The sequence below is a fragment of the Nothobranchius furzeri genome, chromosome 18 (assembly GCF_043380555.1).
Source record: "Nothobranchius furzeri strain GRZ-AD chromosome 18, NfurGRZ-RIMD1, whole genome shotgun sequence".
Taxonomy (NCBI): Eukaryota; Metazoa; Chordata; class Actinopteri; order Cyprinodontiformes; family Nothobranchiidae; genus Nothobranchius; species Nothobranchius furzeri.
The window spans coordinates 20,564,970-20,589,291 of NC_091758.1; the positions used below are offsets into that span (position 1 = coordinate 20,564,970).

General features: G+C 45.4%; 1 protein-coding gene across 1 annotated transcript; it reads right to left on the reverse strand.

Moving 5' to 3' along the window:
• Positions 1-220: 220 nt before the first annotated feature.
• foxo3a (forkhead box O3A) lies at positions 221-23,071 on the reverse strand. Its single transcript, XM_070547063.1, has 2 exons — positions 21,903-23,071; positions 221-3,113 (listed from the first exon to the last, which is right to left on the reverse strand). Exons 1-2 carry the CDS (start codon positions 22,446-22,448, stop codon positions 1,806-1,808), a joined length of 1,854 nt encoding a protein of 617 aa, XP_070403164.1. The 5' UTR covers positions 22,449-23,071; the 3' UTR covers positions 221-1,805.
• Positions 23,072-24,322: the final 1,251 nt, after the last annotated feature.

Genomic DNA, 24,322 nt, shown 5'->3' on the forward strand with positions numbered 1-24,322 from the left:
TCAGAGGCAACACCCCACTCAGCAGCAGCTTCTGCATCCAAAACACCTCGACTTCATCTAAGCGGGTCCATTTCTCTTGGATACAGCGTGTGATTGGTTCTCAGCTCATAGTGTTTATCCAATCACATTTCACCTTCACACTGCCCTGCAGAATCCGTTCTGCAGCTCTTGCTCTCTTACGAGATAGAAATGAGGAAAAAAATAGATCAAAGACTCCAGATTTTCAGTAGTTCTTGACCTTTATTTACATGCATCTGCTGGAAAATAAAAAAAAATGGACTTACAGCTCAGATCCTCATTTAACTCCCTCCTTTTATTTTGTAGGAGCAAGAGGAACAAATAAAATGTGAACACTGGCAGTGACATTTTTTAAGACGGAAATTTTTGTAAGTTACCCAGAAGAATTAATGGTTTTAATTTGGAAGCACGGTCTTACAGAACGTTTTGTCTGTTTGTCAGATCAATACTTGGGCTAATTAGACTCAGGATGTGGACGAGAAATTTTAGACGTCACAAAATAAAAATGCACAGAATTCAGACACCTTTTAAATAAATTGATCCAAAAATTAGTTGTTTTTTTTGGGGGGGGGGGGGGGGGGGGGGTTTAAATTCTAATGGGTCAAGTTCAGGAGAAAAAAAATAAACCTCCATCCAGTGAAATCTTTTATCCTGCTGTTCCCACAAAGCAAGCTGTACTGAAAGCTCTTTTTCATCTATGGACTTTTTCCCTTATATATCATCTCATAAAAACACAGAAATTTGGCAATATTTAAAACACCATGGTTCTTTCATTTGATTGGTCTTTCATGGCAAAACGATAGCTCTAAAATACTACACACCCTCGCCTCACAGGGTTGAAACCATTTTCCCCGAGCACCTGCTCTAGTGCTGATAACAAAGGACAGGCTGCTCCATCTGCAGCCACTCCCTGCCATCGTCATAGTAATAGCTCCAAGAAGTCCTTCAAATGCAACACCAATGTGTACTGAGTGCTACTGAGAGAGTGGTCATCATAATCCAAATAGTCTGAAGCGTTTGCTAATGTAAATGGAGCGAATTCCAAAGGGTGATTCATGGTGAACAGGGACCTGCAGTAGGAACACTTCAGTGACGCACTTCTTCAGAAGGAACAGAATTCACAGTAATGTCACTAAAACACGGTAAAATTTGCTTAAATAAATAAAAACATACACACGCGGCGCAAACCGGTTCACATCATGTTGACCCCCTACGGACAGACACTCAGTGAAACTCGGTGCATCGGCAGGGAAACGCGTGAATCTGCTTAGGCTCCGTTCCCCAAAGGAACCTCAAAACTCATCAAGTATCTTCCACTGGATAACGCAACATTCTCTGCAGCTTTTTTTTCTGTAAACACACCGTCGGCCTACAATGGGCTGACAGCTGGTTTGGCAAAAAACGTTGGTCTACATATGAAAGGAGGTGAAGGAGGTGAGAATGCAGATGAAAAACAATTTTCGGTTTCACCTATCACTTGTGATATGAGCGATTCCCTGAGTCTAACGTGAGTCGGTGCTTCCCCTAAAAGATCAAGCCGTCTTTGATTCCAGTCTGCACTGCTCTTCCCAACGTCCAGGCTATGCAAATGTGTTGTCTCCTTCTTGTGTCTCAGACACTTAAAATACAGTACCACACTGAATGCCTTACAATAGAAATAGTGGAAGAAAATTGGACATAAATACACTTTTCCCTCTAGTTGCACAACACAGGACAATGAACCCAAATTTACACACCTCCCTGTTTTAGTCGTTTTTTATTTTTATTTTTTCAGCTCTGGCTGCTTCTCAGCTTGGCACCCAGCTCTGAGGGGAAGTCTGTTTGGAGCTGGAGAAGCTTCCAGAATTCCTGTTCTGGGCAGAAGTGTGGCGAGCTTCAAAGCTCAGGTCCAAGCAGTCTGCGTCCATCAATTCGTTACGGATGATGGAGTCCATGTCGCACTCTAGGCTGCCATTGAACACGTCGAGATCCAGATCGGCGGGGAAGCGGTCCTGGACTGACAAACCAGAGCTCAGCTGCATAGAAGTGTTCTTGCTGGGAGACTTCAGGAGCGGCGGCTTGGTATCGGACCGGCCCGCCTCGCTGTCTGGGGTTGACAAGCCAGCTTGCCAACCAGGCACTGAAGAGCCTTGGGCCTGGCTTGCACTGGTGGGACTCAGCAGAATGTGGTCCTTGCGGAGCAGCATGGCGTTTCGGCGGGAGTTCTGCAGGGTGATGGCGGTGCTGGTCTGTGACATAAGAGGATCGGACTGGGTTAGCATGACGTTGTTGGGACTATGGGAGTCGAGGCTCAGCAGATCCTGCAGGGTCTGGTGGTCACTGAAATGTGAGACACAAGTGAAGGTAGTCTGCTTGTTCTCCTGGATGGTCTGCATGGGCGACTGGCGGAGACTTGTGATGGAAGAAGGGCTGAAAAGAGGATTGGCCACGTAGCTTCCAGAAGGACTACCCAGAGCGCCGCCTGAGCAGCTGAAGGTAAACACTGACGCCCCATGACCGTTGGATCCAGGGTCTTCCTCTCCAGGGGGCGGCTGCTGAGATGCCGTCAAGCTGATATTGTCCAAAAGGTCATCCATCAGGTTGTCCGACAGGCCATCGTTGAGGTTCATAGTACCTGCCAGGTCGGAGAGTCCTGTGGGTCCTGTGGACGGAGACATGCTGCTGGGGCTGGAGTACAGCATCGGAGAGAGGGGGGAGTCATCATCGGGAACCTCATCCAGCTCCAGGTTAGCCAAGATCGGAGACAGACGGCCGCTGAGTGTGCTGGCGTTGGAATTGGTTCGAGAGCGGAAGTCTGTCCAGGCGTCCAGTTCGTCGCTGCTGCGCGAGGTGGGACTTCCGGTCCACTTGGAGAGGCTTGAGGAGCTCTCAGAGCTGCCGTCCTGGGTGGCCTGTAAGGAGGCCTTCTTCTTGGTGGCCCGTCCTCGGGCTCCTTTAATGTATTTGCTGTTGTCCATAGAAACTGCCCGTCGACGCGGAGCTTTGCCTCCTTTACCCCCCTCTGGGTTGACCATCCACCAGGAGCTTTTCCCCGTTCCTTCATTCTGGACTTTCACAAACCGACTATGAAGGGATAAGTTGTGTCGGATAGAATTCTGGAAGAAAAAAAAAATTAGAAATTTTTATGTTTAATACATTATGAGAAAAATTGTTTTGTTCATGCAAATAGGACACAAAAGAGTCGATGGTTTTCAATTGCCTAATCAAAGTCTTTTCCATCATCAGAATTTAAGGAAGAATAGGAACAATCTGGAATTCTTCATAAATCTTCATGTAACCATTTAGACAAGAGTTCCAATAATTGTTCAGAATCTTGATGTTTTTATCAGATTTACACAAAAATAGGGAAAATCCTGCAAAGTCCTAAAGGAAGTTGAAAACAAAGTTTTCTGTTTTTTTTCTTCTTTTTTTTTTTTGTGATGTTTTCGAAATTGAAGAGAAAATTTTCTCCCAAAAGAACAAAAGCTGAGTTTTCTACTTGGGTCAAACCACCAAATGACACAAGGTAATGGAAAGAAATGACCTGAAATGTATGAGATAATGCTTACATGAACTCATGGATATAAGGGGGGGGGGGGGGGGGGGGGAGCATGCCCCCCTGACTTTTTCCAAAGTCAATTTTTGTCCCCTGCATTTTTTACTGTCCAAAACAATATTACGCTATATTAAATAGACACTGGTTGAGCACTAGGACCAAGCGGAAAACAACGGCTTGTGTTGAAGCCTGTTTCCAGTTAGAACTGTCTATAAGCTCATCTATTGGCTCTGCTGATACTTGCTCACGTTCCTGCCACCTGTGTAGCTGACAGCTCTGTGTAAAAGAGCCTCTAGGCCAGGGTTACTCAACTGTAATGGTCCGAGGGTTACTCAACAAAATGACCTGGAAGCGCGAGGTCTGGACCGGGGTGGGTGGGAAGTGCTGCTGGATTGTCGGACCGGGGGGTGGGGGGTGTTGACGGGACAGACGGTGCAGGGGTTGGAGCACTAGCGGTTCTGCATACAACATACAAGCTTACAATATAATGTAATCTTCCGCACCAGCCTGCAATATAACTAGGGCTGCCACAATTAGTCGACGTATCACCACAACGCCGACAAAAAAAAGTTGACGATTAATTTAATAGTCAATGCGTTGTTTATTGTATGAGCATTTTTGAAATCTCGCCTGCTGCGTCACGTTCGGCATTTGCTTCCTGCCTGTCTGCTCAATGCACATGCGCACTAGTCGCCATCCGTGTCAGCCGCTGCTTACATAAGTCGAGGCACATGCGCAGTAGTGCCACTCCTGCTCAGCATTTGGATCAGAATCACCGGAGAAATAACACCATGGCGAGTCGGCAACAGAGCTCAAAAGTTGGGGAGCATTTTATTTAAACAACTGAGAAGCAAGTAGATTGCAAACTCGGTAAGGTGAAACTCTCGTTTCACGGGAGCACATAGGTGACGCACGAGCATCTTAAAAGGAAGCATGTAATGGCGGGAAACGAAGAGTCGCCTCTGTAAGTTTTCTCTTGTTAGCTGCTAGCATCATAGGTATGGCAACAACAGTAGTGATGGCGATTATATGTTTAGAACATGTATGTATGTCACGTATTTGCTCTAATGTTACAACAAAGAGTCACCTCGGTACGTTTACTTCTTGTTAGCTGCTAACATAGGTGTAGCAACAACAGTAGCGGTGGCGATGTTATTACCTTTAGAACACGTTTGTATGTCACGTATTTTTGCTTCAAGTACAAACGCTTATGATTTATTTCATCCCGCTATGTTACAGTGTTAACAACAGTGCTCCTCTTCAATGGACGGGTTTGTTATGTGCACACCTCAGCAAGCTAACGACCTAACCGAGGTTACTGTGAGCATGTTGGTCATGAGACTCCTGTCCATGGTCAGCGATCAAGGTTTCAAAGAGATGATCAAGCAGTTCAATCCAGGATACGACAACTACCTACCAGACTGATCCCATTTCAGCGTGTGTGTGTGTGTGTGTGTGTGTGTGTGCGCGTGCGTCCGCTTCTTTGTCTCAGTTTCTCTCTGGACACTAGGGCTGTCACGGTAACTGCAAAAATGAAATATCGCAATATGAAGAAACCCACCGCGCTGCATCATGGGCCACCGCGATTACCGAACTTGATTCAACTCAATGATGCAGGTTGAGAAGGATGGCTGCACTGGTATCAAAACGAAACGTTACTTCGCTCCTTTGGGAGCACTTTGGTTTTCAGTACGTCAGCTGCTGCGCAGCCAGAGTCCTTGGCCGAGACAGAGCTGCCACCAGCGGCGAAAATATAATAATAAATGCTCAGAGACCTGCTGAAGTCCCGGACAAGCACTGCTTCTGCAACCGTCCTGAAGAGAGTTTGAGCTGAGCTGGAGCTCACTCGCTACCTGCAGGAGGAATGCATCCACCCTAAAGAAACCCCCCTGACATGGTGGAGCAACAACCAGGAGAGATTCCCTTTGCTCGCCAGTCGCACGCAAGTACGTGTGTTTTATCAAATCAATCAATCAAAGCTTTATTTATAAAGCGCCTTCCGCAACCCTGTCAGGAAGCCCAAAGCGCTGAACATGGCACAGTTGTAGGTAAATATATTGAATAAATCAACAATAAAAGCAATTCAAATTACAAAATACAAATTACAAAATACAAATTACAAATTACAAGATAGATGAAACATTCTGGTACACGACAAATGTGTGAAACATATTTGGATTGAGTGAACCAATGAAAACTGTGAAATGAATTCAACATAGAAGAGGGCCAAAATTAAACATGTTCTGGAAACGCCAAGTGGAGGAGGTGTGTTTTTAGGTGATTCTTAAAGACTGGCAGAGAGGGGGACAGCCTAACTGAGGGTGGCAACTGGTTCCAGAGTAACGGTGCTAGGACTGAGAAAGCCCGGTCCCCACGGGTACGACACCTAGAACGAGGAACAGCGAGCAGGCCTTGGTCAGAGGAGCGCAGAGCGCGTGATGGGGAATGTTTGTTCAGGAGAGTGGCCAGATAGGGGGGACCACTACCCTGGAAGAAATGATAAACAAAGACGAGGATTTTGAATTGTGAGCGATAGCAAATCGGAAGCCAGTGCAGGGAGGTCAGAACCGGACTGATGTGGTCCCGTTTCCTGGTCCCAGTCAGGAACCTGGCGGCGCTGTTCTGCACAACCTGTAGGCGACGCAGTGTTGACTGACACAACCCTGCATAGAGAGAGTTGCAGTAGTCAAGCCGAGAAATTACAAAGGCATGCAGTACCCGCTCCAGGTGGGCTCTCGACAGCATATGCTTGATTTTTGCAAGGCGTCTCAGGTGAAAGAAACTAGACCGGATCACAGAATTGATGTGAGCATCAAATTTAAGTCCTGCATCAAGTTTCACCCCCAAACTGGTAACAACTGGTTTTGAGTATGTAGAAAGATGGCCAAGATCAACATAACAATCCACATTCCTGCTGTTGGGGTGAAAAACAATGAGCTCCGTCTTTCCCTCATTCAGATGTAGATAGTTGGCCATTGCCAAGACTTCACCTCGTTAACACAGGACACAAAGGACTGGATGGAGTGACCTTTCTCCTGACACAATGGAGAGTAAATCTGGCAATCGTCAGCATACAGATGGAATGATAGGCCATGGTTACGAAAGACTGACCCCAGAGGTAGCAGATAAATGGCAAACAAAAGAGGACCAAGGATCAACCCCTGCGGGACCCCCCAGCCGAGCCCCTCCCAAGAATAAAAAACATCACCCAGTTTAACACAGAATGTCCTGTTGTGGAGATACGATCTAAACCAATCCAGAGCTGACCCTTTGATCCCAACCCATCGTTCCAAGAGATCGAGTAGAATCGCGTGGTCAACTGTGTCGAAGGCTGCTGTCAGGTCTAACAACAGAAGCAGCACAGTTGTTCCCTGATCTAGAGATAGATAGATGTCATTTAGGACCCTCAGTAGAGCAGACTCTGTGCTATGGCCAGACCTGAACCCTGATTGGAAAACCTCAAACAGATCAGCAAAATGTGAGACCAGCTGCTGATAAACGACTTTCTCAAGCAGTTTTGATGTAAAAGGCAGGATAGAGATAGGCCTATAATTTTCTATCACAGAGACATCAGCACCAGGTTTCTTCAGGGTCGGCCGAATAACTGCTGCTTTCAAAGCAGCTGGGACCACACCTGTGCTGAGGCTCCCATTGATAATCTGACCAAGTGAAGGGCCAAGGCACGGAAAGGCAGCCTTCCAGAGACAAGGCGGCAGAACATCAAGTGGAGAGCCAGATGGCTTCTGCCTCGCAACTAGCTTATTCAGCTTGGAGTATGAAACAGTATTGAGGGAGCTCAGGGTGGGTGGTGATGGAGGAACTGGAACAGGGTCAATGGAGTTACCAGAAATGACTGCTCTAATGCCCGACACTTTATCTACAAAGAATCTGTGAAAAGCTTCAGAGTTTCCAGCAGCTGTAGGAGACATGGAGCTAGGCTCCTGATACACCAGAACTGAGTTTAGCATTTTGTAGAGAATCTTAGGATTATTGGAGTTTGTCTCAATGATGTCTGCAAAATAGGCCATTCTGGCGGCCCTCACAGCATCCTGATAAGCAACCAGAGATGCTCTGAACAACTCACGCGAGACCTGTAGGCCATCCTTTTTCCACTTTCTCTCAGAGGATCTACACGCCCGCCTGCAAGCCCGTGTGACATCAGAGAGCCATGGCTCCCTCCTAGGCCGAGACAGGGGTGGACATTAACTTCAAAACCAACCGGCCAGCCGGGCCGGTAACTCTGAATATTTACCGGCCCCGCCAAGAATCTACCGGCCCCGCTGGTCAGCTGCCAAAAACGAGTCAAAATAACAACTGAACCGTTTTAAATGTAATAAACCTTTATTTTGTACACATTCACAAACATAATAACGTGTTCAAGTTTGAATTTGTTTGTTCCCTCAACAAAACACGATTTTGTCGTCGCATACTTCCGGCATACAACGCAGTACATCACCAACTCCGCTTTGCTGTACTCGAGCCATTGGCCGTGTTCGAGATGAGCCAGTTCTGCGCAGATTAGACTAGCAGTGATCGGCGAGCAGTGCATGCCGGTTAGATTTGTGTCCGAATTGACGCCGACTTGCTCTGACATCATGCATACGTAGGCAACGATAACCTCGTGAGATCAAGGCGGCCGCAGATTGTGGAGCAAGGCGCTGCAGTTGCTCTCTACCGGCTGCAAAACCTAGAGGAGGATGGGAAACGCCTGGCTCTCACCTGATCTAAGATCTGATTGGTTCATATTTTGATCCAAACATCCGGTGGTAGAACATGAAATGTTAGTTGGTCACATGTATTCTGTAAATCACGTTACGTTGATGATGACAACTATATAGGCCAAAAAGAGAAATGTGTTTTGTTTTCTTTTGTCACGTTTCCTATGAGCACACTAAATCTACAGCTGCTAACCTTTACTTATTATTACAGTCATGTTTTCATATAGAATATATGATATCCACAAGCGCGTGAGGATGTGTTTCAGCTGCTAACAGGCACCAGAATTAAAATTGAACAAGTGTGAATGCTAACGCGATATCTTCATCCACCGTCACCCCCGAGCTACACATGTAGGGAAGTCCAAGAGACTGGCAGAAACAACTGGTTCACACCATAGTCTCTCTCTCTCACTCTCTCACTCTCTCACTCACTCACTCACTCACACACACTCACACACACACACACACACACACACACGTAGAGGAAAAGAGCTGAGGAAATGGAGGACACCAAGTAGTTAAAAGAAAAACTACAGCTGAGCCGAGGCGCGCCTCGAATGGGGCGCGTCTGATCTGAACTGAGGAGCGGCGAGCAGCGGCCGGACTTCGTGAGCGATTCGCTTCGGGCGCTTCTGCGGCCGGTGTGTCCCCGGCGTTAAACGCCGGCTTTCAGCCACTCCCCCTGCTGCTTCCGTCTGCTCTCGTCTGTTTTCCAGGCGAGCCGCTGCTCAACTCGAACACGGCCATTCTCTGCACCTCCCGTCTTCTTTAAACCGCCAAGAATCATTCCACCTACGCACACGCTTCTCTGCTTCATACCGTGTCGAACTGTCTCGCTTCTCCTCACCAGTTTTAAAGCGTTTTGCCGGAGATTTCATCAAGAAATCCAATCCGTGGTGGCGCGATCTTCCTGCGTGCTTGTGTGTTTCTAGCGTGGTTCCACTTCGTCTTTAATAGTGAACTTATAGTTCACGTGACTATAACTAGAATCGTGCAGTACGTGCACGAATCGTACAAGTGCAGTACGTGGCTAGAGGCGCGCAGGTTCACGCGCGCAAAACTAAAACGGCAGCTTCCTACAGGGCGGGGCCATGATGTAGGTGAAAGCCGGTGTGTAAATGACAAATAAAGCTTGGGCGCCACCCGGGCGGTAAGTCGTCAAGTATTTACCGCCCGACGAGAAAATTTAGCGCCATTGGCGCTCGGGCGCTTTAAAGGTCCACCCCTGCGAGACTTGCACAGTTTGAGAGGGGCAACCACGTCCAGGACCTGATTACAAAGTAAATCAAAGTGTTGTGAATAGTGTTCAGTGTTAGATGGATCAGGGTTAAAGGTCTCTAACCTTACAGACATACAGTCCACAAACTTTGCAACAGTTTCTGCATCCAGGGCTCTGAACCTAGTAGCTGGAGTTTCACACACAGGGACAGGACATGGCAGCGTAACATCACAGAGTATTGGCGAGTGGTCAGAGAACACAGGAGGCAAAGTCACAAGGTTCATGATGGGTAGACCATAAGAGAGAACCAGGTCCAGGGTGTGACCCCTGGCATAAGTAGGCACGCGTCCCTTGAGGGCAAGTGGGAGCCCCCTCCTCCGTTCTCATCGTAGAAAAGATCTTATCAATCACGTTGAATGACCAATTAATTAAATCCATTTCCAAAAAAATAGGGATTTCCAGAAGAAATGCAGAGAAGTGCTCAGTAGGCAGACAGGCCAAAGAGTCTTGGGAAAAAAAGATAAGGGAGCAAAAGCAGAAGTGTCTGTTCTCTGCGAGTGCCGGAAGAAGAATAACTTCAAATGCTGAAAAACATAAAATGTCAACTAATCTTGTTGCATTTATCACACTGCTGGACTCGCTTTACATCTGTTGGCTCTCAAGCTGTTAAATCATAATCAGATTTCAATTAAATTTCAATTAAATGATACACATTTAAACATATGACTTATGTATTCTAATTTGCAAATAGTACAGTGAAGTTAGTTATTTAGGTTAACCAATAGTAATAAGATAACCCCAATGCTCAAGAGCCAACAGATATAAAATCAAACAGGGTGATGAATGCTTCAAGAAAAAAAAACAAGCACACATGAGATGTTTTACACGTTCTTTTATGAGAGAAACTGAAACTGGTTTGTTGCAAAATAGGACAGAATTGTTTTTATGGTGCCAAGTTAAAATAAAACTGATTAAGATCTGGTTGCAAACATAAAAACCCTGCAGTGAGGTGTTACGTGAAACAGCCAATCGCAGGAGAGCCCTTCCAGCCAATCAGAGGAGAGACAGGCATGACCTGCCTTGGACATCCTACGACTCCAAATGACGTGCCACGTGATAGGGCTGTCACGGTAACCGCAAAAATGAAATATCGCAATATGAAGAAACCCAACGCGCTGCATCATGGGCCACCACAATTACTGAACTTGATTCAACTCAATGATGCATGTTGAGAAGGATGGCTGCACTGGTATCAAAACAAAACGTTACTTCGCTCCTTTGGGAGCACTTTGGTTTTCAGTACGTCAGCTGCTGCGCAGCCAGAGTCCTTGGCTGAGACAGCGCTGCCACCAGCGGCAAAAATAAATAAACGCTCGGAGACCTGCTGAAGTCCCGGACAAGCACTGCTTCTGCAACCGTCCTGAAGAGAGTTTGAGCCGAGCTGGAGCTCACTCGCTACCTGCAGGAGGAATGCATCCACCCTAAAGAAAACCCCCTGACACGGTGGAGAAACAACCAGGAGAGATTCCCTTTGCTCGCCAGTTGCACGCAAGTACGTGTGTGTTAGTGCAACGAGCGCACCATCCGAGAGGGTTTTCAGTGTTGCTGGAAATGTTCCCATCCCTCTCAGATCCTCTCTCAAACCGTATATGGTTAACATGCAGGTTTTCCTTGTGGGTAACAAGGACGTGACCGAGCTATAAAGCACCGTCATTCGTGTGCGTGAAAGTGAAATGATAGTGCCCCGCGCCCGGTACATGTAATTTTTTATGCTTGATTTTAAACAACTAAACAAAATGGGGACTTGTTTCTTATTTGTTAGATGCTGCAGCCAAATTTGCATTTAAAAGTTTAACCTTCTCCTGAATTTTGTTGTTTTTAAGTTCAGTCGGACTCCGACTGTCGGAGAAACAAACGTTACTGCGATCTGTGTTGTTACTGCCCTTTGATCTGCATTCAGTAAAGTGTTATTAAAGAAGGCACGGCAATTTTTCACCTTTTTTAAATGTGTAAACATTATGTTTAGATAGTACTGCAATAAAAAAAGTGCTGCAATAATATCGCACACCGCAATATTAAGCCACCCTGAATCACCGCAGGGGGAATTCCTCAACCGCAACAGACCTACCACGTGATGTAGCCAGTACAGCGTGAGCGTGGCGTCTGCTGCACTGCCGCTATGGGGTAAAGAAGCAGTCGAGTCTCAGACACGTTTCCAGCTGGTTCCACCACTCATAAGCCGGTTATTGCAAAACGTTTTTTAAACCCTTAAAGTCTCTTTCCGGAGTATTTATCTAATTGAATGGCCCCATCTATTGGCTGAAAAGCACATCACACCCCTTCCATTTTTTATAAGATGGCAACTTCACGTTTCTGTTTATAAATGTACTTCTGTAGCCTACAAACAGCTAAAACACGTTGTTTTATTATTCTCATGTCATGTTGTTTTCTCATATTTATAGTTTAGAGACTTACTTGTCCGTGAAAAGTTCAACTCTGCATCAGCCAAGGTACTCCCTAAATTTGAAGCACATAAGTGGTAGTCTAATGCTATTGGTTAGTTCTGGTCAGTGCTCACTTTCCAATAGGGAGCCTAAGTCACTTCCGCATCATGGGTCCCCAGAAGAACAAAAAAATAAATACAAGTAAACAGGGCTAAAAATGCTATTTTCTGATCCACTTCGCCTTAGACCCTGGATCACACATAAGCTGTACTACAATTTAAATGAAAAGTAATGATGGGTTTGAACCATGCCAGTCACAAACTTGTAAAAGTTCGTAACTAGCATGACTACAAACTAGAAATCGGCATGTCGCATATGCGATGTCACCACAAAATCTCCTCTCCCCAAAGTAGCTGCTACTTACCACATGACCAGATTCATAGTTCTTTCCTCCTGTGGGAAGTTTGCTGAACTTACAGCCCTTTACCCTCAGTTATCTCCGTGTCTGCTTCGATGACGTCACTTTTGTGACGCGCATTTGTAGTCCTGGACTTATTTTCACACAAAACCTAAAATAAGTTTGAAAATAAACATTCTTGGTATCAAAATGCGTCTTTAAAATACACTGTCATCATATGTGAAATCCATGGCACAAAACAAGCGGATTAGAAAATAGCGTTTTTAGCCCCGTTGACTTGCATTCATTTTTTCGTTCTTCCGGGAACACGTGATATGGAAGTGACTTAGCAGGGGGCGCGCTTAGCAATAAATAAATAAATAAATAAATATTTAAAAAAAGACATATTGCTTACATTATATCACTTTTACGGATTTCTGAAAAATCATGCATAATTTCTGAAAGGAGAAAACTCCGGAAAGATAGCATATTTGCTTGCTTTTAGCACCCCCTAGTGTCTGTGAATAATTATCTGTGGTTAGACCAAAATTGAAACTTATCTCTTCGCTCTGAGTTAGTCTTTGTAACACCTTATTCTAACTACTGAAATGTCTCCTCAGGTTTCATTAGTTTCTAGAAGAGTGATTCATCACTAAATCAAACAAATCAGCTGCGCTCATGACCTACAACATGCAAGAAACATGTCAGCTCCACTCAAACCACACAGCTCCTTCCACCAGCAGGGAGCAGACCCCCAACTCTCAAGTTGCAAGTCAGGTGTTCTGGACACAGGGGGGAGGGGTCTGAGTAACATTTCATTAACCCTGTAAAAGGGTTATTTTAACACATACTGGCTCAATAAAATGATTTAAACCCTGAAAAAGTAGCATAGTGTCTCTTTAAAGATGGTCAAATGTGGTCTGAGTTTACACCAATTCCTACAACCAGTTAAAACCTTCAAAACTAAATTGACTATTGTGGTTATATTTAAGCACATCACATTAGTTATCCTCTAGCAGCACATTTTATTATCAGTTCTCCTCAGCCATGGGCTAAAGGAGGGTTAAAGGATGCAAATTTCACAGCATTGTAGGTATAATTAAAACATGGAGGAGCACATCAAGAGCAGGCCCATCCAGACATCTGATACTGACTGTTGATATTTAATATAACTAACTGATTATGGACAAGTTTGAAGTAGTTTACACGTAAAACACAAATATTAAAGCCCAAACTTTAACTTTCTATCAGCACCATGAAAATCTGTAATGACTTGTAGCACTTGTAGAGATGAGCATGGGGGTCGTTATCTCTGCTGCATATAATTAGGAGCAATTATGTTTTATCACCAATTTGCAGTTACGTTTGACATTTGATGTTATTACACAGCTGATGGAGTGTCAAGTTGGGAGTGAGCCTTTGTCTCGTGCAAAATAGTTCATGCTTGTGAGAGACGGCAGAGTGGAGCAAGAGACAAGACGACATTTCTGAGCTTCGTCCTGCATAATGGAGGCACCGTTTCATGCTGTTGGGGTAAAGAAGGAGCTGATCCAAAAGGCAAAGCTCTTGATTTACCATCCATGGCATCTAGTTAATGACTGAAAGAAGGAGATCCTGGATTCAAGTGGCTGAAATGAGCTTCCGCCATAGGGTGAATTGGCTCAGCCTTAATGATAAGATGAGATGCTCACAGTAGAGCCACTGTCATCCTCATCAAGAAGGAGTGAACTGAGATGGCAGAGGTATCTGATCAGGATAGCTCATGGAAGCGTCCACAGGAAGACTTCCTGGCACCTGTGGCCGTTTGCAACAAGTAGGTTGGGTGATTAAAAGAACTTATTGAACATAAGCTGAGACTTTCACTGTTTTTTTATATACCTGTGAATTAGTCTTGCCAACGGGACATCACATACTTCCAGATCAAATCAGTCTTTTTGCAACACTATGTACATAATGAGTGGGATGCAAGTGTTTGGGCAGCCTTGTTAATCTTCATGATTTTCCGTTATAAGTTATTGGTTGTTACAATAACATTTCTCAGGTAAATATATCATATACAAGACACACACAGTGATATTTCAGAAGTGAAACTAAGTTTACAGGATTTACAGAAAGTGAGTAATTACTGTTTGAACAAAATTAGACTGGTGCATAAATTTGGGCACCACAAAAAGAAATTAATTCGATATGTAGTAGCTCCTCCTTTTGCAGAAATAACAGCCTCTAAAAACTTCCTATAGCTTCCAGTGAGAGTCTGGATTCTGGCTGAAGCATTTCTGGACCATTCTTCTTCTTAATCTTTAGTTCATTCAGATCTGATGGTTTCTGAGCATGGACAACTCTAACTCACACCACAGATTTTCAATAATATTCAGGTCTGGGGATTGAGATGGCCATTCCAGAACATTCTACTTGTTCCTTTGCATGAACGCCTTAGTACATTCTGAGCAGTGCGTATGGTTGTTGTCTTGTAGAAAGATCCAGCCCCGGTGCAGCTTCAGCTTTGTCACTGATTCCTGGATATTGATCTCCAGAATCTGCTGATGTTGTGTGTATCCATGGAATCCATGCGTCCCTCAACTTTAACAAGATTCCCAGTCCCTGTACTGACCACACAGCTCCACATCATGATGGAACCACCACCATGTTTTACTGTAGGTAGCAGGTGTTTTCTTGGAATGCTGTGTTCTTTTTCCTCCATGCATAAAGCTCCTTGTTATGCCCAAATAACTCAGTTTTAGTTTAATCAGTCCACAGCACCTTGTCCCAGAATGAAGCTGGCTTGTCCAAACGTGCTTTAGCAAACCTTAAGCTGCTCCGTTTGTGCTGTGGGGAGAAAAGGCTTCCTCTGCATCCCTCTCACATGCAGCATCTCCTTGTGTAAAGTGCACCAAACAGTTGAACGACGCACAGTGAGTGACCATCTGCAGCAAGATGATGTTGTAGGTCTTTGGTGCTGGTCTCTGGGTTTACTCTGTTCTCACCATTCTACACTTCAATCCTTAACTTAAGTTGTGCCTGTGGTCTTCCATTTCCGCCATCTGTTCCTAACTGTGGAAACAGACAGCTGAAATCTCTGAGAAAGCTTTCTGTCTCCTTCCTCTTAACCATGATGGTGAACCATTTATGTTTTGAGGTCATTGAGAGTTGTTTTGAGACCCCCATGTTGCAATTTGTCAGAGAATAATCAAAGAGGAGGTAAACTTGCAATTCCCCCCCTTAAATACTCTCTCATAATTGTATTCACCTTTGCATGGAGGTCAAGGGTCACTGAGCTTATCAAACCTATTTTGAGTTTCAATAATTAGTTATAAAGGTTTTGGAATCAATAAAATGACAACAGTGCCCAAATTTATGCACCTGCCTAATTTTGCTTAAACAGTTATTGCACACTTTCTGTAAATCCTATAAACTTTGTTTCACTTCTCAAATATCACTGTGTGTGTCTCCTGTATGATTTATTTAACTGACATTATTTCATAAGCCCTCTCCCTGGGCTGCCACCTTACCATGGTGGAAGTGTTTGAGTGTCTCAATGATCCTAGGAGCTAAGGTGTCTGAGGTTTTCTGCCTCTGGTAGGGTCACCCATGGCAAACAGGTCCTAAGTGAGGGATCAGACAAAGAGCAGCCCGAAGACCTCTTATGATGAATTATATAAATGGAAACCGTATTCCCTCGCCCGGACGTGGGTCACCGGGGCCCCCCTCTGGAGCCAGGCCTGGAGGTGGGGCACGTTGGCGAACGCCTGGTGGCCGGGCTTTCACCCATGGAGCCCGGCCGGGCACAGCCCGAAGAGGAAACGTGGGTCCCCCTTCCCATGGGCTCACCACTTGTGGGAGGGGCCAAAAGGGTTGGGTGCAGTGTGTGATGGGTGGTAGTCGAGGGCGGGGACCTTGGCGGTCTTATCCTCGGCTACAGAAGCTGGCTCTTGGCACATGGAATGTCACCTCTCTGGTGGGGAAGGAGCCTGAGTTGGTGTGTGAGGCTGAGAGGTTCTGACTAGATATAGTCGGACTCACCTCAATGCATGGCTGTGGCTCTGGAACCAGTTTCCTTAAGAGGGGTTGGCCTGTCTACCACTCTGGAGTTGATCCCACTGAGAGGCACCGAGCAGGGGTGGGTATACTAGTTGCCCCCCATCTTGGTGCCTGTACGTTGGGGTTTACCCCAGTGAATGAGAGGGTAGCCTCTCTCCGCCTACGTGTGGGGGGATGGGTTCTGACTGTGGTCTGTGCTTATGCACCAAACTACAGTTCAGACTACTCACCCTTTTTGGAGACCTTGGAGGTGAGTGCTGGAAAGCGCTCCTTCCAGTGACTCCCTCGTTCTGCTGGGGGACTTTAACGTTCACATGGGCAAAGACAGTGAGACCTGGAGAGGTGTGGTTGGGAGGTTTTTCCCTCAGAAAATCTCAATATTCTCCTAGTTTGGCCCAGCACAGTTCACTTCCCAATTACAGCAACAGCCTTATATCATAACCACATAAGTGGAGAAAATGCTCAGTAGCAATGAGAGAATTTGCTGTTGCATGTAAGTGATGTTAACTATTATTTAACATTTAAACTTATTTTCTGATTTTTTTTATTTATTCAAAAAACCCTGGTAAGGGATGTCTTTCTGTATTTGGAGCATCAGAAAAAGTTTTATGGTGGAGGTGATGTTTTAAAGTCACTGAGAAACTGCATGCATGCAGTTTGTTGTTTTGCTGCTAATACAGTAGCAGGTGCAGCTGCATATTTTTGCTATTAAAATGTTATGTTGTAATGGAATTCATGCATTAGTTTTTGTTTGCTTTGAACCCAGAGCAGACGTCACACGCCAGACGACATCAACACTGCATACTTTAGTATTCGTTCATTTATTGTGAGTAATATCGATATCGCAATATTAAGCACTGTTATCGAATATCGTAGGTTTTCCTAATATCGTGCAGCCCTACACTGTACTAGGGTTGTCACGATACTAAAATTTCAAACTCGATTTGATACTTGAAAAAAAACTCGATACTCGATTTCGATACTATTTAAAAACACCAACTTATTTAACAAGTTTATTCAAAAAATAACATTCCTCAATTTATATTGCAAAAATTAAATGTTAAGAATTAAGTGTATAAAGTGCTTAAAACTTTCAAGTATCAGCATTTTTTAAAACGTGCATACAAAAACTGGCGAAAGTTAACACTTTAAATCATGAATTGTCTCACTATATATACACTATTTGCAGAGTGATGTTTTGCTGCTTAAACTCTGTTTAAGGTGCATTTTTGTCATAAGCTGTAATGCCATACGTTTTGTTCTGTACTTTTGAACAACTCTGGTGGTCAATAAAGGGAGAAAACGAATTTCTCCACAGTAGGACAAAGGTAATCTTAATAAAAACAGATTGGCGCACGGCAGTGACGTCATTAAAAGCACCGGTTAATTAGCCGCAGCTAGTCTGTTGATGCCTAGAAATCCCAGACCCGCTCCAAACGAACAGGGGGAATCACGTTAATGATTCCTAACAAAACCTTTCGACATAGAGATGTTTTGGTGCAGATAATGTCTTATTTCGAGGCTGCACCATGGGTGCCCGTCCGCACCCGTTATATGGATATACACTGACGGCGATTTGCCGATGGATCTTAATACCCCGGGGAATCCAAGTAGCACCTAAGGCGTCAGCGTGAGTAAACAAACGTACTGCATGCTAGAAATTAAGTCCGGGTTGCAATAAACGGGAGTTTCCTTTAAGCACATAAGTGTGAATATACAACTACGTGTCGGACTTGGTATGCTAATTAAGTTGGGCTGTGAAGCGCCTCCCAGATTCGCTGTTTATGTTTTTGTTTATTTATTTGGCAGACAAAACTTGGATCAGAGACAACTCGCGTGGGAAATTGCAATGTAGCCATGCAGCGTCTTCTTCTGTTTGTCTGGGAGGCGGAGGCTGCTTTACGGCATCTGGCTGTCGTGCGTGTCTGTGTACTTGAAGAAGGCTGTGTATAATAGTCCATAATATCGATACCACGGGGATGGAATATCTAATTTAGATACCATTTTTAGTATTTATTTATATCTAGGTATCGATTTTTTTGACAACACTACACTGTACTATTATTACATCAATAAAATGCAGTGCTTGTTGTGATTCCAATGATGCAGATCCTTTTAAGGTCTCAAATATAATTGTAGTCTCACATCATTGCAGGGGTGGACCTTTAAAGCGCCCGAGCGCCAATGGCGCTAAATTTTCTCGTCGGGCGGTAAATACTTGACGACTTACCGCCCGGGTGGCGCCCAAGCCTTATTTGTCATTTACACACCGGCTTTCACCTACATCATGGCCCCGCCCTGTAGGAAGCTGCCGTTTTCGTTTCGCGCGCGTGAACCTGCGCGCCTCTAGCCACGTACTGCACTTGTACGATTCGTGCACGTACTGCACATTCTAGTTATAGTCACGTGAACTATAAGTTCACTATTAAAGACGGAGTGGAACCACGCTAGAAACACACAAGCACGCAGGGAGATCGCGCCACCACAGGGATGGGATTTCTTGATGAAATCTCCGGCAAAACGCTTTAAAACTGGTGAGGAGAAGCGAGACAGTTCAAAACGGTATGAAGCAGAGAAGCGTGTGCGTAGGTGGAATGATTCTTGGCGGTTTAAAGAAGACTGGAGGCGCAGAGAATGGCCGTGTTCGAGTTGAGCAGCGCCTCGCCTGGAAAACAGGCGAGAGAAGACAAAGCAGCGGGGGGAGTGGCTGAAAGCCGGCGTTTCGCCCGGGACACACCAGCCGCGGAAGCGCCCAAAGCGCCGAGAAGCGAATTGCTCACGAAATCCGGCCGCTCCTCAGTTCAGATCAGACGCGCCCCATTCGAGACGCGCCTCGGCTCAGCTGTAGTTTTCTCAGCTCTTTTCCTCTACGTGTGTGTGTGAGAGAGAGAGAGAGAGAGAACCAGTTGTTTCTGCCAGTTGAATCTCTTGGATTTTCCTGCATGTGTAGCTCGGGGGTGACAATGGCTGAAGATATTGTGTTAGCGTTCACACTTGTTCAATTTTCAATTTTAATTCTGGTGCCTGTTAGCAGCTGAAACTCATCCTCACGTGCTTGTGGATATCATATATTGTATATGAAGACATGACTGTAAGTAAAGGTTAGCAGCTGTAGGTTCAGTGTGCTCATAGGAAACGTGACAAAAGAAAACAAAACACATTTCTCTTTATGGCCTATACGTGATTTACAGAATACATGTGACCGACTAACATTTCATGTTCTACCACCGGATGTTTGGATCAAAATATGAACCAATCAGATCTTAGATCAGGTGAGAGCCAGGCGTTTCCCGTCATCATCTAGGTTTTGCAGCCGAGGGAGAGCAACTGCAGCGCCTTGCTCCAAAATCTGCGGCCGCCTTGATCTCACGAGGTTATCGTTGCCTACGTATGCATGAAGTCAGAGCAAGTCGGCGTCATTTCAGACACGAATCTAACCGGCATGCACTGCTCGCCGATCACCGCTGGTCTAATCTGCACAGAACTGGCTCATCTCGAACACGGCCTATGGCTCGAATACAGCAAAGCGGAGTTGGTGATGTACTGCGTTGTATGCCGGAAGTATGTGACGATAAAATCGAGTTTTGTTGAGGGAACAAACAAATTCAAACTTGAATACGTTATTATGTTTGTGAATGTGTACAAAATAAAGGTTTATTACATTTAAAACGGTTCAGTTGTTATTTTGACTCGTTTTGGCAGCTGACCTGCGGGGCCGGTAGATTCTTGGCGGGGCCGGTAAATATTCAGAGTTACCGGCCCGGCTGGCCGGTTGGTTTTGAAGTTAATGTCCACCCCTGCATTGCCAAGCCATCTTGAACAAGGGTCCAATAAAAGTACTCCTATAATAATTAGTCCACAACAAGTCTTACAATGCAACATAATAAATATACCACTAAAAACCCTCAAAGTTTCCTTCAGATGATTATCTATCTAATCATAACCTTTGTCATCTTACTTATATTAGCTTCAAATGTTTGATCAACATCATACCTGATCCAGTGGGTCAGGGGTTGACCCCTCTGCTGAGGCAAAACCCTTAACCATCAGCCAATATGCCAAAAGTGCTGCCCCCTATTCTCATGTGCAGCTAGCCAGTTGTGGTGCAGTATACTGTTGATTGACCCATCAAATAGCCAACAGAATATAAAAAAACAATCTGCATCAGGAACCTCACTAAACTGTGACTAAATAGATGTTTGAAGGTCATATTTGGTTCTATTTACATGTCCAAGTGAACTAGCCATACAACATAACTGTGTATGGCGTTTAAGCATCGATTCAATGTGGTTCTGACTTCTTTAAATGTTTTGCATCCAACTAGTCGCCAACAGGAGCAGCCCCCTGAGGTAACAGCATTAGCATAGCACAACAGTTGAAGCTGAAACTAATCAAGCACCCCTAGTGGCTGGCTGCGGTATAGGTTTTGTGTCCTGAACCACAGAAATAGCAAACTGGTGCCCCCACCCCACCCCACCCCCCACCCACCCAGTCACAGCAGAGCTGCAGCACCCTTTGAGCAAAGCCTCATTCTGAGTGGGGACTGGAGCAAAGCCAACCTAGCAGTGCCAGAACCAAAGAGCTGCTCTCACACAGCTACACACTGACCTACATAATTTATACTCAGCTGATTGATTTGTGTGGCACCGGCCACAAGAAGACACTCTATGGAGCACAGCTGCTGTGCATCTGAACAGTTAGACTGAATGTAAAAGGTGTGCAGACAGCTAAGATCGAGCTGTGTTTTATTCAGGTTTGCCTGAGTGATAAATATGTGTCAGGTCGGGGTCTGTAAAATCGTCCCCTGGACATCCTGAGGACACCTCATGCAGAGCCGCCTGCTGAATGTCACACAGCACCAGAGCACATCCATAAAGAAATGCAGATGTCAGCACAAGTGAAACAATAACCCCTTCTTCCACCAGCCAGGATCTGTGTGATGCACATGAATGAGGTACTAATCTGGAGTCTTAACTAGCCAGATGATTCTGTGAAGATTAATCTGTGATTAGGATCCGTTAGTTTCACCATGTGCTCTTGTTTCAGTGAGTTTGGTGTCACAAAAACCCGATCTTCACATTTTATTCAAGAAGCAGCTCCCTGTCATAGTTGTGTGGGATTAAAAACCTCTTTCCCTCCATCTAAATCCTGCAAAAGCTCAAAGCTCCCACCAGACTTGATTCCATGTGTGATGAATCGGTCTGGTCCAGGCCATGCTAATCCTGACAAATCAAACAGAAGGAGGGTCTTTGGCGAGGCTGCTGTGCTGTACTGAGAGCAGTTTATGTTTGTGAGAATGAAATTCACTTAGTCCCTGCTTTCATCCACAATAGTTTCATAGAAGCGGCTGCGCGTGACTGGAGACTCTAAAAACCAATCTGCATCTACATGATGCATGCATGTTAATTAGATCTTAATCTAGGACCATCAGATTAAATCCTCCTCCTCTGTCCTGCATCAACAATAGCCATGTGTATCTTTACATGCCCACAGACTGCTCTTTGTTGTGATGACAGCAGCATCATGTGCTCACCTTCCAGCCAGCTGAGCTGTTGCTGTCGCCTTTGTCCTTGAAATATGGCACAGACCTCACCATCCAGTCATAGATTTGGGACAAGGTCAGCCTCTTCTCGGGGGAGCTCTCGATGGCCTGGGTGATCAGGTCCGCATAGGAGTAGTTGCCCCAGGCGTTCCTGCGGGCGGATGACTTCCTCAGCTGCTGCGAGGCAGAGCCGCACTGAGCCGCTCCGCATGGGATCTGCGCGGAGGAGGGCGAGCCGTCGGCGGCCTCGTCCTTGCAGGGTCCGCGCTGGACCTCCACAGGCTGGGTGATGGAGCTGCTCCCACTCGACCCCTTCACGGAGTTCCCGCTGGCTCCCTGCGTTGCGCCACTCTCCGCGCTCCCGCCCTCATCATCCTCCTCTTCTGGGATTACGTCAGCGTCGTTCGCCCCGGGTTTGCCCGCTCCGGACTCCGGACGGGGCAGGGGCCAGGTGCAGGAGCGCGGCCGCTTCTGGGGCTCAAAATCCGGGTCGATCTCAACGTTGGAGGGGGGCTCGGTGCCGTTAGCCTCATCCATTGTATAAATGGAACAAATCGGTGGCTTCACAGAGTAGAAAAATTCTTCAGGTCACATTCCATCAATGTGGAGTGCAGGATTCTGGGTGTTTTTATTTACCGTAGTCCCAACACGTGTTCGTCTGTCTAGCTGTAACAAAACATTTGTCTTTTAGTCGCGCACAGCCCACACCCTGACCCGCGTGCGCTGCAACGGTGCCAAATGTAGAGCAAAGGAGAGTCCGCGGAGTCTCAGAGGGACCCAGACGGCGTTCCCTCACAAGCGCCTCGGTCCTGAATGACAAAAGGAGATTTATAAACGCCACACCAGCGCAGCTGCCATATTGACCGTCTCATCTTCACCAAGTCCTTTTAATCTTCCGCACCGAGAGCGGTGCCGCGTGCTGTCCGAGCGAGGAGCAGCTGTCCACCGAGGCGGAGAAGCGGACCCCTCGAGGCCCCGCGGTGGCTCCAAACTGGGTTCAGCGGGTCGGTGAGGCTCGAATCTGCCCTATGAGCGCAGGGCAAATACTGATGCATCCCGGAGAAGCCAGCACGGCGTCCTCCGTATGGCCAGCAGCCTGCTACACCCCCATTCAGCCCGCTGCTGCTGCGGTTGGTGTAAACGAGAGGAGTCAAAGGAAAAGGGGGGAGAAAACGCGATCCGACACCCCCCCACCCCCACCCCCCGGACCGCGCTCAAATTAAAGGGACAGTGCTGAGAAATCTGCTGGTCGGTGACGTCATCTCTACAACCACCATCAGGTCAACCATCGACATGAGGTCAACCATTTTTTAACCAGTTTAAAGTTACCACACAGTATCGTCACACATAGTCTTATTTCTAGATAAAATAACAGAAAATAAACATGTTACAAAGAGTTTTAAAGTAAACATCAAGTATTCAGCCGTAATTCTCATCTAAAAGTTAAACCATACAGCGGGACTAGGGGGGGGGGGGGGGTATCTGGAGTGGATGCCCCCTGTTGTAGAGCCATTTCAAGACTTGTATTTATTTAAAATACATCGAGCTTTCCTAAAGGTGATGACTGCAGTCAGTCCTGTGTAGTCATTCAACTTCTTTGTTGTTTTCTGTATTAATTTAGTTAGTTTGTGGGATGTATTTTTTCTCATTTCTATCTAAATGTGTTTTCTTTGAATGTGTTTTTCTTTACAGCGCTTTGTGATTCATATCTGAGAAAGGCACTATATAAATAAACTTTTACTTACTTACTTACTTACTTTGAAGAAATAATTATTTAGATCACCTGCTGATTGAGTTAAAATGGCCAATAACGAGGAATCAAGCAATGTAATTCCAATCGTTGGTGTATTTAAACAATGAGAGACAGAACAATAACCAAAGTATTAAAAAAATGCTATTTGACATTGTTTTAAATAATGTGCATTTTCAAGAAGGAAATATGTATTTGATCTCCATCAATAAAAAAGATTTCTGGTTCTAAAGTGTATTTTATGTACTGGCAGCTTTCTCAAACATTTACATGAATAAAAGACACTTGTCCAGAGGGACTATCTATCTATCTATCTATCTATCTATCTATCTATCTATCTATCTATCTATCTATCTATCTATCTATCTATCTATCTATCTATCTATCCATCTATCCATCCATCCATCCATCCAAACTGAACACCATGGCCAAGACCAAAGAGCTTGTGTGGACCTAATGCTGGAATAGGCTACAAGACCATTGTCTACCAGCTGAGTGAGATGGTAACAAAAGTTGGATTCTCCAATTCTTTGCAAATAGAAGAACCATAAAATATCTGCCAGCTTCCCTGAGTCTGGGCCTCCATGTTAAATTTCACTTTATGGAGTTTTGATGATAATGAGAATGGCGTGGAACCAGCCCAGAACAACTCACGAGGAAC